At 50.0% G+C, this 16790-nt stretch overlaps 2 protein-coding genes across 6 annotated transcripts; one reads left to right on the top strand and one right to left on the bottom strand.

Annotated features, from left to right (window-relative positions):
- Nucleotides 1-236: 236 nt before the first annotated feature.
- EEF1AKMT4 (EEF1A lysine methyltransferase 4) lies at nucleotides 237-9956 on the bottom strand. The gene is made up of 3 exons (XM_019023057.3): nucleotides 9257-9956; nucleotides 1371-1654; nucleotides 237-839 (listed from the first exon to the last, which is right to left on the bottom strand). The coding sequence occupies exons 1-3, from the start codon at nucleotides 9450-9452 to the stop codon at nucleotides 552-554; spliced, it is 768 nt and encodes a 255-aa protein (XP_018878602.1). The 5' UTR covers nucleotides 9453-9956; the 3' UTR covers nucleotides 237-551.
- An 82-nt stretch (nucleotides 9957-10038) lies between these two features.
- Nucleotides 10039-16738, top strand: ALG3 (ALG3 alpha-1,3- mannosyltransferase). Of its 5 annotated transcripts, none has more exons than XM_063704439.1 (9): nucleotides 10039-10157; nucleotides 13345-13444; nucleotides 13542-13689; nucleotides 13799-13959; nucleotides 14436-14556; nucleotides 15160-15365; nucleotides 15526-15603; nucleotides 16203-16346; nucleotides 16483-16738. In XM_063704439.1, exons 1-9 carry the CDS (start codon nucleotides 10082-10084, stop codon nucleotides 16643-16645), a joined length of 1197 nt encoding a protein of 398 aa, XP_063560509.1. In that variant the 5' UTR covers nucleotides 10039-10081; the 3' UTR covers nucleotides 16646-16738. The 5 variants fall into 5 exon arrangements, with proteins under 5 accessions (XP_063560509.1, XP_055237977.1, XP_055237974.1 ...); XM_055382002.2 differs by lacking the exon at nucleotides 10039-10157 and adding an exon at nucleotides 10188-10365; XM_055381999.2 differs by lacking the exon at nucleotides 10039-10157 and adding an exon at nucleotides 10188-10402.
- Nucleotides 16739-16790: the final 52 nt, after the last annotated feature.

Genomic DNA, 16790 nt, shown 5'->3' with positions numbered 1-16790 from the left:
GTGAGGGACGGTTGCCAAGTAAGACAGACAGGCCAGCCTGGCCTGGGAACATCATTATGATGTGGCCTCCTTGGGTAGAGATACAACCCAGGCGTGACTGGTCACCAGTGTTGGGGATAGAGCTAGGGTGAGAAACATAAAGCAATCTAGGTTCAAAGCCTGCAGTCTCCTGTGGATAAATCAAGGCTAGATGAGGATCAGTAACAGGCCCCAGGAACAACGGTCTTCAGGCTGGCTGGTGTGCAGAGGGGTTATAATGAGCTTTGCCCCAGGGGATACATCACTGGTGGTTTGGTGTGGTGGCAGAGGAGGTTGGGGAACCCAGGAGAGAACTGAGGAACCCAAGAAAGAAGCAAGAAACCTGGAATCTGGATCTAGTTGGAGCTGGGCTGTATTGGTTCATGTGGGTTCGCTCCCACCCTCTATCTTAGGCATGAGGCCCCTGGGATGTAAGCACCTTGGACCCAACCCCAAGTCCTGAGTCAGGAATTCCAACTACCTGAGGAGCCCAGGGCAGAATGGCAGGAAGGGTGGAGGACCATGCTCTGGCCTCAGAGCTGAATGGCACTAAGGAAGTCCTCATGATCTGAGTCCTGAAGGAAGCAAGGTGAGGTGGGAGGTCTGGGGGGTGAGAGGATTTGGGCCCCCAGAGCCAGCTGGGCCACACTGAGCTCCCCGCCCTTCTGCATGAGGTAGAGATGGAAGTGGAAACTGCTGCCATAGGTAGCATGCCTCAGGGACCAGCCATAACAGGCTTGGGCATAGTGTCTGGTCCGAAAGTGGGGGGCAGCAGAAGTCATTGAGATGAACCGGCCTCCAGGGACAAGCACGCGGCTCACCTGCAAGGCAGACAGAGAAGCCATTGGTGAGAAGTGGATCTTCAGGTTCTCAAAGGTCAGTACTGCTCCAGATGCCCTCCCAGTCAAACCTCAGGAACCACCCCACATCTGTAGCTCAGGCTTTCCATGGCAAAGAGTGAGCCACTTTCTCTGCCCCTGGCCATTCCTTGGGATTAGGGCTATATTCTATTCAGGGAGGGGTATAGGAGTGATATCAGGTATAGGGGCACCACTTTCCTATAACTGCTCACCTTGGCAGTCTCTGTCACCTGTCAGGAACCTGGCTGCTACCTCATCCCTATGGCAACCCAGTAACCATACGTCAGCCTTCCTGAGCCTGACTACTGCAGCCGCCTCTATAAATCTCGACCCCGCTTAACCCTTCCCTTCCTTCTGAGAGCTACACTCCTGAGGGCGACCCACTACTTGCTCCAAAACATGCTTCTGGCTTCTGATTTCTTCCAGTCCCCTGAAACCTCAACCCCGCAGCCCCACCTATTGATCTGCTTTCCTCTCTTGTTGCTCCCTCACCTCACACAACACCTGGTCCACAGTGTGGACACCTTCAGAGGACACGGTCCAGGGATCTCGTTCCCCAGCCAGCAGGGCATCCAGCGTGCCCTTCTCGAGAACCACATCAAAAGAAGCACTGGGGAAGTCCAGCTTCCGCACATCCATGGTCTCCCAGCGCAGCTGCGGCACATGGGCATAGCGAGCCTGCATGGCAGCCACCACGACTGATGAGTAGTCCACACTGGTCACATTAGGGAAGCCTCTGAGGAACAGCTCGTAGCTCAGGGCACTGTTCCCGCAACCTGGGGTGGGAGGGAATGGGTAGCAAAAGAGCTACGTTAGCTTTGGTTCTCACCTCCCCCTGAATATCCATCCACTCTTGGCCCCGTTTTCTCTCAATCCAAACCCTCCAGTACTGAGAGGAGGTGGCAGAGTGCAGAAAAAGCACAAGCCTTGGAATCGCACAGGCCTGGGTGCAAACCCTGGCTCTATCACTCCTAGCTGTGTGGGCTGGGACAAGTTGTTTAAATACTAGAAACATGGATTTTTTTTTTTTTTTTTTTTTTTTTTTTTGAGATGAATTCTCACTCGGTCGCCCAGGCTGGAGTACAGTGGTGTAATCTCAGCTCACGGCAACCTCCGCCTCCCGGGTTTAAGCGATTCTCCTGCCTCAGCCTTCTGAGGAGCTGGGATTACAGGCGCGTGCCACCACGCCTGGCTAAAACTTGGATTTCCTATTCAGAAAAATGAAGATAATAATACGTAGGCCATATACAGGATGTGATGCATTAAACTTAAGAACTAAGAGCTAGGGGCCGGGCGCGGTGGTTCATGCCTGTAATCCCAGCACTTTGGGAGGCCGAGGAGGGCGGGTCACCTGAGATCAGGAGTTCAAGACCAGCCTGACCAACATGGAGAAACCCCATCTCTACTAAAAATACAAAATTAGCCAGGCGTGGTGGCACATGCCTGTAATCCCAGCTACTTGGGAGGCTGAGGGAGGAGAATTGCTTGAACCCGGGAGGCGGAGATTGCGGTGAGCCAAGATTGTGCCATTGCACCCTAGCCTGGGTGACAAGAGCGAAATTCCGTCTCAAAAAAAGAAAAAAAAAAAAAAAAGAACTAAGAACTGTAGAGTAGCTGAAGGAGCTCTAAAGTTAGGAGTTCAGAGATTTGGGTTCTGATATTCCTAGTCACACAGCCACGGCAAATCATTCAACTCTTTGAGCCTCAGTTTCCTCAAATTCAAAATGGGGATAATACTGGTATCATTAGGACCATAATATTATCAGTAGCATAATAGTGATATAAATTAGTATTATCCTAATCCCCAACCTCTTAGAAAACCTTAGAAGATATCAACCCTGGGAAGGCCTCATGTTAGGGGTTATTCTACTTTGTTTTCCAAAACAGAATTAACAAGTGAAGGGGAAACTAGGTGGGGACACACAGTGGAGCTGACTAATTCCTTGCAATTCTTTTTTTCTTTTCTTTTCTTTTCTTTTTTTTTTTTTTTTTTTTTTGAGATGGAGTTTCACTGTTGTTGCCCAGGCTGGAGTGCAGAGGCGCGATCTCGGCTCACTGCAACCTCCGCCTGCTGGGTTCAAGCAATTCTGCTGCCTCAACCTCAAGTAGCTGGGACTATAGGCACGCACCACCATGCCCAGCTAATTTTGTATTTTAATAGAGACGGGGTTTCACCATGTTGGTCAGGCTGGTCCTGACCTCAGGTGATCTACCTGCCTTGGCCTCCCAAAGTGCTGGAATTATAGGCATAAGCCACCACACCTGGCCGCAATTCTTAACGTATGTATTGAGCACTACATATTAGGCTCTGCCCATGAATAAAAGTCCCTGCCCTCAAGGAGCTCATGCTCCAGTAGGAGGAACAAATGTGTCATCAGACAGTTGCTGCAAAACATGATGAGTGTTTCAATAGAGACAGGCTGTGAGAGCACACAGGAAGGTCTGGACCTCACCTCAGGTGAGTCAGCCAAGAGTTTCCGGGGAGCTGACAACCAAGCAAAGTCTTGAAGAACAGAGTCTTGACAACTTCCCAACACTCTGGTAGGAAGTGCCTGGAAAGCAGTCCCAAAGGGGGTAGGGTCACGATGGAGAAGGGATAGAGGTGAGAGGAGTGGATGTGGATCTATAGTCCAATGGGCATGACTTCCTTAGAAGATCCAGTGGCCTCTTCCAGGCCCTCCTATGGCCAGTCCCAGCTTGACAATGGAGCTGGGTGACAGCTCTTGACAGCCCCACTGGGGATCTTCAGCTCTTGGGATTAGATTTCCTTTAATCCCCACTTGCCTCCCTAAGAGGATCATGGGATCAGCAGTTGGGATAGCCCTAATCTATCAGGGTTTGGCACCTGGACAATGTACCCAGAGGCAGCCGGCTGCTTGCTCCCCAGCTGCCCCTTCCCATGTTCCTCTTCAAGCCCTGGGGCTCAAGGAAAACTATCTTGCCTAGGAAAACCCAACATGTGCTTCCCAAAGTTGAAGCCACAAAAAACCATGATAGATACAGCACATGGGATGAGGGTAAGGGTGGCAGAACCTGACTTAGTTCCAGGTTGAAATCCCACTGGGTTTGCTGACCCACAATCCCTTCATTACCCCCACACCTGACCTCATATACCTGTACAGCTCTGCCAAACTGTGGACAAATCCAGATTTCCTTCCTTTGTTCTCCTTAGTACAGGATGGCATCTTCCAAGATAACTTTACCAAAGGTGAAGGGGAAACAAAAGCTGGTCACTGGGGCAGTCATTTTTACAAGCAGTGACTTTTGATTCTGTTGACTCAGAGATTTGGGGCCAGCAACTAAGAAGGGGCTTGGGAAAGCCACTGCCTTCCAAAGTGGAGCCTGAGAGAAGCAGAGCCTTGGAGAATTGATCCATATCCAAGAATACATCACATGAGGGCCTAGAGCTGAGTGGATCCTAACTCAACACCAAGAGATTGAAATATAAGCCAGAATGCCAATCTACTAACTTATAACAAGAAAAATAGCCATCATGGGAACAGGAGTTGAATCCTCTGGCCAGTCCCTTTTCTCTTTATAGGAAATCTAAATTGGAAGTCAAATTGATTCCAAATTAATTTTTTTTTTTTTTGAGACGGAGTCTCGATCTCCGCTCACTGCAAGCTCCGCCTCCCAGGTTCACGCCATTCTCCTGCCTCAGCCTCCCAAGTAGCTGGGACTACAGGTGCCCGCCACCACGCCCGGCTAATTTCTTTTTTTTTTTTTTTTAGTAGAGACGGGGTTTCACCGTGTTAGCCAGGATGGTCTCAATCTCCTGACCTTGTGATCTGCCTGCCTCCGCCTCTCGAAGTGCTGGGATTACAGGCATGAGCCACCGCACCCGGCTGCTTCCAAATTAATTTTTGATTATGATCAAAAGATTCCAAAGAATCACTTAAGCATAGGAGTTCAAGAGGCTGCAGTGGGCCAAGATCACACCACTGCACTCCAGCCTGGGGACAGAGCAATACCCTGTCTCTAAAAAAACAAGAAGATTCCTACAGAGCATGAAGTCAAGCAAGCATAGCAAATTGGAGAAGCTCAATAACAGCAAAGTGGGGCCAGCCATCCATATACATTCATTTGCTATGAGGATGTCTCAGCCATAGGGACCAGACACACAAGTCTTCCAACAGGGTACTCTGTTCTCTGAACAGTCCTGGATAAACTGCCTCTCTGATTCCCATTTTCAATAAAAATAATAATAGCTAACAGTCATTGAACACCAGGTACTATGTTAAGCATTTATAAGAATTATTTCAGTTTACTTTCACGGTAGAGCCATATGAAGGATACTATTGGCTGGGCACGGTGGCTCATGCCTGTAATCCCAGCACTTCGGGAGGCCGAGGCGGGCAGATCACTTGAGGTCAGGAATTGGAGACCAGCCTGGCCAACATGGTGAAACCCCTTCTCTACTAAAAATACAAAAATTAGCCAGGTGTGGTGGTGGGCGCCTGTAATCCCAGCTACTCGGGAGGCTGAGGCAGGAGAATCGCTTGAACCCAGGAGGTGGAGTTTGCAGTGAGCTGAGATTGCACCACTGCACTCCAGCCTGGACAACAGAACGAGATTCCATGTAAAAAAAAAAAAAAAAAAAAAAAAAAGACACTATTATTACCATTCCCATTTTCTACATGGGAAAATTGAGGAAAGTGGTAAGAAACTTTCTCAAGGTCACATAGTCAGTGGAAGAGCCAGAATTTGGACCCAGGCCTCTATTGCTCCAGAGCCAGAGCTCTTAAACCACTGGGTTCAACTGCCTCCCAGTTTTCAAGAGGCCCACTCACCTTCAGTCGTGACATTCCATTGTTAGCTATATCAATATGACCATTAGGCTATAATTCACAATGTAGTCATTTTACCAGTTTTAAGAGTTCCAGATGCCTCCCTACTCCCATCTGTGTGGTGTCACAAAGCACCCTTACCTTACCACTTCCTTGCTGCATGACAGTAGTGGACACTGTCAGTGTTCTGACCAGATGCCCTGGGAGTCTTTTTACCGATTTTTATTTTTATATCCCTGGGTTTTGGTGTGTGTTTGCTTCTAATGGTGTACATCTGTGACTCTTCAGGCTGAAACTACCTTCAGGGAAACTGCTTCTTCCCTTTCTCTGTTCCCTCTAGCTCTTACCAATTCTCCTGGGAGCACATTCTTGACAAGTAACTTGGACATGAATCCTCATCTCAGGATTTGCTTCTGGGGAACTCAATCTAAGACAATGAGTGCAGGGGCTGCCAAATGCAGCTTGCCACCTATTTTGCTAGATAAAGTTATATTGAAACATGGCTATTCTCATTCACTTTTTTTTTTTTTTGAGATGGAGTTTCACCCTGTCACCCAGGCTGGAGTGTAGTGGTGAAATCTTGGCTCACTGCAACCTCTGCCTCCCTGGTTCAAGCAATTAATTCTCTTGCCTCAGCCTCTGGAGTAGCTGGGATTACAGGTGCCTGCCACCACACCCGGCTGATTTTTATATTTTTAGTAGAGACGGGGTTTCACCATGCTGGCCAGGCTGCTCTCGAACTCCTGACCTCAGGTGACCTGCCCGCCTTGGCCTCCCAAAGTGGTGGGATTACAGGCGTGAGCCACCCTGCCTGGCCGTCATTCACGTTTGTATTGTCTGTAGCTGCTTTTCCACTACAATAGCAGAACCGGGTCATTGTAAAAGAGACTGTGTAGCCTGCAAAGCCTAAAAAATTTACTTGTTTGGCCATTTTCAAACAAAGTTTACAGACCCCTAACCTGGAGTAAGGCTCTTAATACTTTTGACTTGCCTTTAGGGGTTGTCATAAGGATTAAGTAAGTTAGAAAGGGCCCAGCACATTCGCTGGCTCTTATCAGGCACTCAACTTAAGTCTGTTGAGGTGGAATGCAGCGTAGAGTATTCCCCAAGTTGTGGGTCCTGTTCTTACATCTTGGGGATTCTAGAAATTCCCCTTTTGATTTTTAGACTTCTTGCCCCTCCTATCCAGAAAAGGATAGTTCCCAGTCAAGCAGATTTTTTTTAAAGCATCAGTTTGGTGAAAAACCAGTCAAGCAGATTTTAAGGCAGTGTTACTCTGCCAATCACCAGCATAAGAATCTGCTGTGAAGCTTGTTGAACATACAGATTCCTGAGACCCACATTAGACCATCCCTGGAATTAGAATCTCACAGTGCAGTCTAGTTCCCCAGGTAATTTTGATACACACTAAAGCTTGAGAAAACATAGATCTAAGGTAAATCTATAAAATAAGTGCAATGGTTTAAAATCACAGATTCAAGAAAGTGTTTACTTGTGGGGAGAAGGGGTTTTAGGAGGACCACACAGAGAACCTTGAATATACTTTTCATTTTGCCAGGCATTGTTCTAGGTATCCTTCATGCTCATTTAATCATCTTAAAGCCCAATTAATAAATATGCTTATGTTTTTAAGGGTGAGAAAATGGAAGCACAGAAATTCAAGTATTTTGTCCAGGATTACACAGCCAGTATAAGCCGAGCCAAGATTCCAACATAATTCACTGGCTCTAGAGTCCAAGGTGGTTTTTTGTTTGTTTTTTGTTTTGCTTTGTTTTGAGACAGGGTCTCATTCTGTCGCCTAGGCTGGAGCCCATTGGAGCCATCACAGCTCACTGCAGCCTGGATCTCCTGGCTCAAATGATCCTCCTGCCTCAGCCTCTTGAGTAACTTGGACTATGGGCACAGGCCACCATGCCCAGCTAAGTTTTAATTTTTTTTTTTTTTTTTGAGACAGCGTCTTACTCTGTCACCCAGGCTGGAGTGGAGTGGTGCAATCTCGGCTCACTGCAACCTCCACCTCCTGGGCTCAAGTGATTCTCCTGCCTCAGCCTCCCAAGTACCTGGGATTACAGGCACGTGCCACCACACCTGGATGATTTTTGTATTTTTAGTAGAGATGGGGTTTCACCATGTTGGCCAGGCTTGTCTTGAACTCCTGACCTCAAATGATCCACCCGCCTTGGTCTCCCAAAGTGTTGTGATTACAAGCATAAGCCACTGCTCTGGCCTAAATTTTTCGTAGAGATGGGATCTCACTTTGTTGCCCAGGCTGGTCTTGAGCTCCTGCGATCAAGTGATCCTTCCACCTTGGCCTCCCAAAGTGCTGGGATTATGAGCGTGAATCATGAGGCCAGCCCAGAGTCCAAGTTATTTCTTTCTTTCTTTTTTTTTTTTTTGAGACAGAGTTTTGCTCTTCTTGCACAGGCTGGAGTGCAATGGCATGATCTTGGCTCACCACAACCTCACCCTCCCTGGTTCAAGCGATTTTCCTGCCTCAGCCTCCCAAGTAGTTGGGATTATAGGCATGCGCCACCACACCCGACTAATTTTTTGTATTTTTAGTAGAGATGGGGTTTCTCCATGTTGGTCAGGCTGATCTTGAACTCCCGACCTCAGGTGATCCGCCCGCCTTGGCCTCCCAAGGTGCTGGGATTAATGGCGTGAGCCACCGCGCCCAGCCAAGTTATTAACCACTAAATTATACTTTTTTTTCTATCCCTAGTAATGTTCTATTTCTCAAACTGAGTGGAATAGACACACACATTAGATTTGTTATTTATACCTTACATATATATTACATATACCTTTTTTATTTATTAAAGACTTCACTTAAACATACAAAGGCTTTTACAAAGAGCAAAGTAAAAACGACAATTGGAAGAAAACCTGTTGCTCATTCAAACTTTACTAGCGCCTCCAAGGCTGACAGTAGGAGAGAACCTCAAGAGGTCAGCCGAACACCCCAGAGCCCTACCTTTCCTCCAGCACGTCTTCCCTTTGGGAAATCGTATCACCCTGGGCGGCAATCTCCCCTCCACCCCTAGAGGGTGCTGTTCTCACTCTCTAAGGCATAGGACCAAGTTTCAGATAGGACTCTCTCTAGGTGACTCTGGCTCCCAGTGCCCAGGGGCAAAAAGAAAAGCGCTGGGCATTATTCTCGAGGTGCCTGCGCGTGCCGCCTCCGATGTGAACTCGCAGTCCCATTTCTAGAACTGAATCTAAAGCTCAGAACGAGTTCATGACTTGTCCTAGGTTTTACGAGTCAATTAGCGCTAGGACTTGAACTAGGTCCTCTGAGCAATCCGGTCCCCAAGGCTGCCTGCCTCCCGAGGGTCCGGACAGGGTCTTGGGTACCCCCCACGCTCAAACTCTGAGGGACTGTCTTTCTCCAGAGGGCCCCGGGACCAACAATCTCTTACTCCTGTTTGCCTTGACTAAATACAGCCGGGACTCTGAAGGAGCTGGTCTCGCGTCCCAACTCAGGCGTCCTCCAAGAGGGGTAGACAGGCGGGAGGAAAGCGGACCAGGCCAAGCCCATGCGGCGCCGGTCCTGCCAGCTCTACCTGGCGGGGCCGCGCCGGGATTACCCACCTAGCACAAGGATACGGTCCTCGGGCCGCAGCTCCGGCTCTAGGAGGGCACGGAAGGAGGAGAAGTCCCCGAACCAATCGTAGGGGGCAGAATCGGCTGCGCCTTGGTAGCGCTGATCCCAGTACTCGACTTCGCGGTACCCGCAGTTCCGCTCCGGTAACTCCGGAGGCGCCCTACCGGCCCCTGGAGAGGCCATGCTCTCAACCGCCAGGCAGCCAGAGCCGCCGGCCCTTCAGCCAATACGGAAGGCAGGATGCAGAAGGCGGGGCCCTGGTGTCTCCGCCCACCATCTGCAGTTGCTCAACACAAACACGTGGAACTTCCGTCCTTTACTAAGCGCTCTTCGAAGAATCCTCCGGCTGGGAAAACCATCGTCCAGACCCTGAATCCTCCGGCTGTACTGCCAAGTCATTTCCTAGGGCCGCACTCATGGTGTCAGACTCACATGGGCTCAACACTGCGTCCTCTCATATTTTCAATGTGAATGACTTTTATCAGGAAATCTGAAAATTAGTGAAAGGTTCATTTTTCTCAGCATCCGGAAGGCTCGAAGGGCAGGCAGGAGGGGCGCGAACAGGGGCTTTGCCCTCCTGGAGAGACAGCAGGAACACAGATGTTCCCAGCGCAGGCGAAGTAGAATGCTAGCTTCAGCGGTTGTGGGGGAGATAGGCAGGAATGTTGCTTTTCTGGACATTCGTTCTAAATTAGCGCCTGTGTACCCAGGGCTGGATATAAACTGAGGAGTAAGACATTGTCCCTGCTCCTATGGAGCGTGGAGTGCATCAGAGGAGACAAATGCAGAAAAATTACATTTTAGTGGAGTAAATGAAGACTGGCTACTCGGATCGGCGCTTAGCCTGGTGGGACGCCAGTCACGGGAAGCGGAACCTAAGTGTCGAAGGTTCGGGTTTCCGGGGGTGGTGGGCCCACACAAGCGGCGCACCGTTAAGATGGCGGCTGGGCTGCGGAAACGCGGCCGGTCCGGTTCCGCGGCCCAGGCAGCGGGACTCTGCAAGCAATGGCTGCAGCGCGCCTGGCAAGAGCGGCGCCTGCTGCTGCGGGAGCCGCGCTACACGCTGCTGGTGGCCGCCTGCCTCTGCCTGGCGGAGGTGGGCATCACCTTCTGGGTCATTCACAGGGTGGCATGTGAGTGCGCCGAGGGGGAGGGGAGGGGAGGGAGGGAGACCTGAACCCGCGATCCAAACTGGATCTCAGACCTGGAACTCCAAACCAGACTCTGTATCCACTCACTCGTCAATTGCGAACCCATCCATATCCCTTACCTGAGCGCCAAGCCTGCTCTACAGAAAACCGGATCTTAATCTGCCCGCATGGCAGAGGTGGATACCCTAGAGATTGGCCTTCTGCACTGAACTTACAGCCTGCAAACCAGCTTAGAAGTCAGATTTGAGCCAAAATTGTTGTACTGCTGCTGCTGCTGCTTTTCTCTGTGGCTTTGGACACCTCAGGTCTCCTCCTGGATCTCAGCTTTTTCCATGTGTTCAGTTCTGTGATCTTTGAACGTCCCTTCTCAATGATGGCATCTTGTGACCACTTGAGTCCATTAGGCATTATTGGCTACTCCTTTCCAGGCTGAAACTATACTCTAGGCTTAAAGCACTTGGCTTTCTTGCTAAAGACTCTTAATTCAACAAATATTTATTTAGTGCTTATTATACGCCTAGCATTATGCTGGTTACCAGAGAGAGGTACAGTGGTGAATAAGAGATGCATTTCTGCCGGGCGCGGTGGCTCACGCCTGTAATCCCAGCACTTTGGGAGGCCGAGGCGGGCGGATCACGAGGTCAGGAGATCGAGGCCATCCTGGCTAACACGGTGAAACCCCATCTCTACTGAAAAAAAAAAAAAACAAAAGAATTTAGCCGGGCATGGTGGCGGGCGCCTGTAGTCCCAGCTACTCGGGAGGCTGAGGCAGGAGAATGGCGTGAACCCGGGAGGCAGAGCTTTCAGTGAGCCGAGATCACGCCACTGCACTCCAGCCTGGGCGACAGAGCAAGACTCCGTCTCAAAAAAAAAAAAAAAAAAAAAAAAAAAAAGGATGCATTTCTAACTCGGGCCTGGACAGTAAGTTAGCAGGCAATTATAATGCATCATAATCATGGTAGCAGTAACACAGGATACCATAAAGGGCATAGGAAGTCACTTAAACCAGGTTGGAGGAGTCAGCAAAGGCTTCATAGAGCCACCCTTGGAAGGTAGGAATTAGCTATTTAAGGAAAGAAGAAAAAGGTGAGGGGAAGGAGTGCTGTGGACAGAGGATCCTCTATTAAAAATCTCCAGCTAGGCCGGGCGCAGCGGCACACGCCTGTAATCCCAGCACTTTGGTAGGCCTAGGCGGGTGGATCTCCTGAGGTCAGGAATTTGAGACCAGCCTGGCCAACATGATGAAATCCTGTCTCTACTAAAAATACAAAGATTAGCTGGGCGTGGTGGCATATGCCTGTAATCCCAGCTACTCGGGAGGTTGAGACAGGAGAATTGCTTGAACCCAGGAGGTGGAGGTTGCAGTGAGCCCAGATTGCGCCACTGTACTCCAGCCTGGGTGACAGAGCAAGCTCCGTGTCAAAAAAAAAAAAAAAAAAAATTCAGTTAGACTGGGCACGGTGGCTCATGCCTGTAATCCCAGCACTTTGCGAGGCTGAGGTGGGTGGATCACTTGGGGGCAGGAGTTAAAGACCAGCCTGGCTGGGCACGGTGGCTTATGCCTGTAATCCTAGCACTTTGGGAGCCCGAGGCGGGCAGATCACCTGAGGTCAGGAGTTCAACACCAGCCTGGCCAACATGTTGACACCCTGTCTCTACTAAAATAGAAAAATTAGCTGGGCATGATGGCAAGTGCCTGTAATCCCAGCTACTTGGGAGGCTGAGATGGGAAAATGGCTCGAACCGGGGAGATGGTGGTTGCAGTGAGCTGAGATTGCACCACTGCACTCCAGCCTGGGTGGCTGAGCAAGACCCTGTCTCAAAAGAAAAACAAACAAACCAGCCTGGCCAACACGGTGAAACCCCATCTCTACTAAAAATACAAAACTTAAAAAATTAGCCAAGCATGGTGGCACACACCTGTAGTCCCAGCTACTCAGGAGACTGAGGCAGGAGAATCACTTGAACCCGGGAGGTGGAGGTTGCAGTGAGCTGAGATCGTACCACTGCACTCCAGTCTGGGTGACAGAGTGAGACTCTGTCTCAAAAAAAAAAAAAAAAAGAGCCTGGTTCCTTTGAGGAACTGAAATGATTTTTTTAGAGCTAGAGTGTAGAAATCAAGTGAAGGGAGTAGTAAGAGATGGGAATGCAGAAACTGAGGCCAGATCATGAAGGAATTTGAAAGCTTTGTTAAGAAGATAGCATGATAATTAAGAACTTGGGACCCTGCAGGCTTCAATCCCAACTCCACCATCCTAGCTCAATTATCTTAAGCCAGTCACTTAACCTAACTAATTCTTAGGCTCCCCTTCTAAAAATGGGAATAATACAGAGTTTTCTTTATCTTAAGGGTCTTGGGGAATCATTGAGAGGTTTTAAGCAGAGGCCTGTTACGATTTGTATTTTAGGAGGAGCTCTTTGGTGTACGAGGTGGAAAATATATTGTAGCAGGGTGAAAGTAGAAGTCAGGGGCCGAATTAGCAGGCTATTTATAATCATTGGGGCTAGAGATTACTTTAGGCTCAAATTTGAGTATGTAGTAGCAGAGAAGGATGAGATAGAGATATTTACGGTGAGGAACAGGCAGAACTTGTTGACGAAGGGTTGCAAATGAGAGAGGAGGGAGTATCAAAGATGTTACTCAGGTTCGTGACCTGGTAGCTAAGAGGTCGGTGGTGCCATTTGCGGAACCCAGGAAAGGGAGTAGATTGGAATGGGAAGAAAGATCACAAATTCACTTATAGAAATGTTGAGTTTGAGCTGCCTGGGCTCACCCAGAGAATGTCAGATAAAGAGTTAGATTAAGAGGTAGTGAAGCCCTGGGAATTGGCTGAAAGTCTGTGTTTTGATGGTCTGGAGGCATGGGGAGGGTGGCAGACAAGTTCTAGACTCAGAAGTAACCGGATCATCTTGTCTTCTTCCAGACACAGAGATTGACTGGAAGGCCTACATGGCCGAGGTAGAAGGCGTCATCAATGGTACCTATGACTATACCCAACTGCGGGGTGACACCGGACCACTTGTGTGAGTGGGGACAGGAAGTTCAGGGAGGATGTGAGGGGCTGGTTAGGTACTAGTCTGTGTGACCTGACCCAGGCTCACATTTTCTCTCATCTTCCAGGTACCCAGCTGGTTTCGTGTACATCTTTATGGGGTTGTACTATGCCACCAGCCGAGGCACTGACATCCGCATGGCCCAGAACATCTTTGCTGTGCTCTACCTGGCTACCTTGCTGCTTGTCTTCTTGATCTATCACCAGACCTGCAAGGTGAGTCCATGCTACCAGGGCTAGAGGGCCCCAGCCTGGGAGGGCTGGGTGGTGGGGATGGCTCAGGCTTGCTGAGCTGACCTTGTACCTTACTGTGTTTTCCCTTTAGGTACCTCCCTTTGTCTTTTTCTTCATGTGCTGCGCCTCTTACCGTGTCCACTCCATCTTTGTGCTGCGGCTCTTCAATGACCCAGTGGCCATGGTGCTGCTCTTCCTCAGTATCAACCTCCTGCTGGCCCAGCGCTGGGGCTGGGGCTGCTGCTTTTTCAGGTCAACACCTCTTCCTTCTGGCCCCCTCTCATTTTCTTCATTTCCATCTCTTCCCAATTTCCTGCAGCAGAGGGAGTAAAGGAGTAGCCAAGACAGCATGGGTCACTCAGGGCTCCCACAAAGCGAGTCCAGGATCTATAGAAAGTTTCTGCCCTGCCATCCCCCAACATACACACATGCCCTCTTTCCATCCTGTCTTCCTCCCAGACAGCATTCCTTGTTGGAATTAGTCCTTCACATTCTAAATACTCAGTATATGCTCATTCTCATCTAGTAGGCATAGAGACTATGTATCTGCCTCTTGCCTACTCCAGGCTCTTCCCTCCAACAGTTGTGAGTGTAGGTCCCGTCCTGGAGTTTGCTGGCATGGTGGCGGGGGGGAGGTTGCTGTGGTGATGGTGGGGGGTATGTCTTTGGGTGTTGTGTGCACGGCCCTGGAGCTGATCTCCACCCTTCCTCTCCCCTGCTCACCCCAGCCTGGCAGTCTCTGTGAAGATGAATGTGCTGCTCTTCGCCCCTGGGTTACTGTTTCTTCTCCTCACACAGTTTGGCTTCCGTGGGGCCCTCCCCAAGCTGGGAATCTGTGCTGGCCTTCAGGTACCCCCATCTCACCCTTCCTCTTTCTAATCAAGGAGAAGCCACTTGTCTTGATTGAGGGGCTCTATCCCTGAGACTCCCTCAAAGCCAAGAGACAGGGTTTTGGAGTTGATTCTGAGCTAGGGAGCCACTATCTCTAGGCTGTAGTTTCCATAGCTGTAAAATAGGGTATTAAATTTGATGGTCTCTGAGAGCCTTTTTGCTTTTTTTAATTTTAAGTTTTGAGATGGGCTCTTGCTGGGTTGCCCAGGCTGGTCTCAAACTCCTGGGCTCAAGCAATCCTCCTGCCTTGGCCTCCCAAAGCGCTAGGATTTCGGGCATGAGCCACCCTGCCTGGCTTCTGAGAGCCTTCCTTGCTCTGCCCAGTTATGACTTGGTGAATCCACACCTTAAAGCATTGTTGTGACCTGCCTCCTGAGCTTCTTTGGCCCCAGGCACTGGCCTGGGGTGGGGGTGGGGGATGTGGTTTTCCTGCTATTTCTAGTGGGAATTGGGGAACCTCTGAGGCCTACATCCCAGTCCCACACCCCTCAGTGAGTAGCATGAAGGCTGGTCATTGGGAACGAGCCTTGGCAGCTCTGCTGACATCACACCAATCCTCAGGTGGTGCTGGGGCTGCCCTTCCTGCTGGAGAACCCCATCGGCTACCTGTCCCGCTCCTTTGACCTTGGCCGCCAGTTTCTGTTCCACTGGACAGTGAACTGGCGCTTCCTCCCAGAGGCGCTCTTCCTGCATCGAGCCTTCCACCTGGCCCTGTTGACTGCCCACCTCACCCTGCTCCTGCTGTTTGCCCTCTGCAGGTGGCACAGGTGAGAAAAGGCAGTAGTGCCATGGGCAGAGTTGGGGGAAGGAGTGAAGGGCCTAAGCCTTAGGGGCTGCTTGGGGGAAGTGTCAGTGAAGCTCATGGGGTGAGTCTAGAGTTTGACTCACAAAAGGGGCTTGATAACTGTCTGAATGGCTTTTCCCCAGGACAGGGGAAAGTATCTTGTCGCTGCTGAGGGATCCCTCCAAAAGGAAGGTTCCACCCCAGCCCCTTACACCCAACCATATCCTTTAAATTGTGGGAAGGTAAGTCTTGCCCTCTCTAGGTGCTGACAGAGTCCTGGTCAGGTATCCCTTGACAGCTGGTGACCTGGGCGAGGAAAGGGGACCCCAATCATAGAAGTCCTATTCTGCACCACTGTGCTGAGCACTTCACATATTGAAGTATATTTGATTCTTAATTCTAAATACGAGCTACTCTTATGAGTACCTCTCCCTGGTACTATCATAAGAGATTTACATATGTTCTAATATTGAAAGCTCACAAGAGACCCCGAGACAGGGAGGTACACTTACATTTACTATTCTCATTTTACAGATGGAAAAATTAAGACTTCATGAAGTTAAGTAACTTACCAAGGTCACACAGCCAGTAAGTTAGGGGTTCAAACCCACAAGACCTTATGGCCCTAGGTATTACTCTCTCCATATTCCATATTCTGTTGAGGAGCAGGTCCAGAGAGGTTAATAAACTTGCCCACAGGCATGCATCAAGGAATGGCAGAGCCAGGGGGCTATGTGACCTAAAAACTATTGCCCCTCTGTTTTGGGATAGCACCCCCCCCCCCCCCCACTCCTGCCCTTGGCCTTGACCACGGCATACAGATCGTTTCTACCCTCTTCACCTCCAACTTCATTGGCATCTGCTTCAGCCGCTCCCTCCACTACCAGTTCTACGTCTGGTATTTCCACACACTGCCCTACCTCCTGTGGGCCATGCCTGCACGCTGGCTCACACACCTGCTCAGGTACCAGCTGGGACAACCTGGGGGAGTGGGAAGGGATAGGGAGTTCCTGTTGGGGGTTTATGTCTAGGGCATGAGGAGCTGCAGGTCTGCAGGCCTTGAAACTGGATGAAACGTGGAACCTGTTTCTCATCTCCAGGTTGTTGGTGCTGGGGCTCATCGAGCTCTCCTGGAACACATACCCTTCCACATCCTGCAGCTCTGCTGCCCTGCACATATGCCATGCCGTCATCCTGCTGCAGCTCTGGCTGGGCCCGCAGCCTTTCCCCAAGAGCACCCAACACAGCAAGAAAGCCCACTGAAGTCCACCCCTTTCCCTCAGGACCTGAGTCTACCCTCAGGACCTGGGGTGGGTTGGACTCTGTGCCCTTCCAAATAAACCTTGCTAAGTCCAACTCTGTGCAACCTACATGGAGGTGGGGGCAGCCGATGCCTGGTCCAGGCTGT

This window comes from Gorilla gorilla, chromosome 2 (genome assembly GCF_029281585.2).
Source record: "Gorilla gorilla gorilla isolate KB3781 chromosome 2, NHGRI_mGorGor1-v2.1_pri, whole genome shotgun sequence".
NCBI lineage: Eukaryota > Metazoa > Chordata > Mammalia > Primates > Hominidae > Gorilla > Gorilla gorilla.
This window is presented reverse-complemented; position numbering and strand designations above follow the sequence as displayed.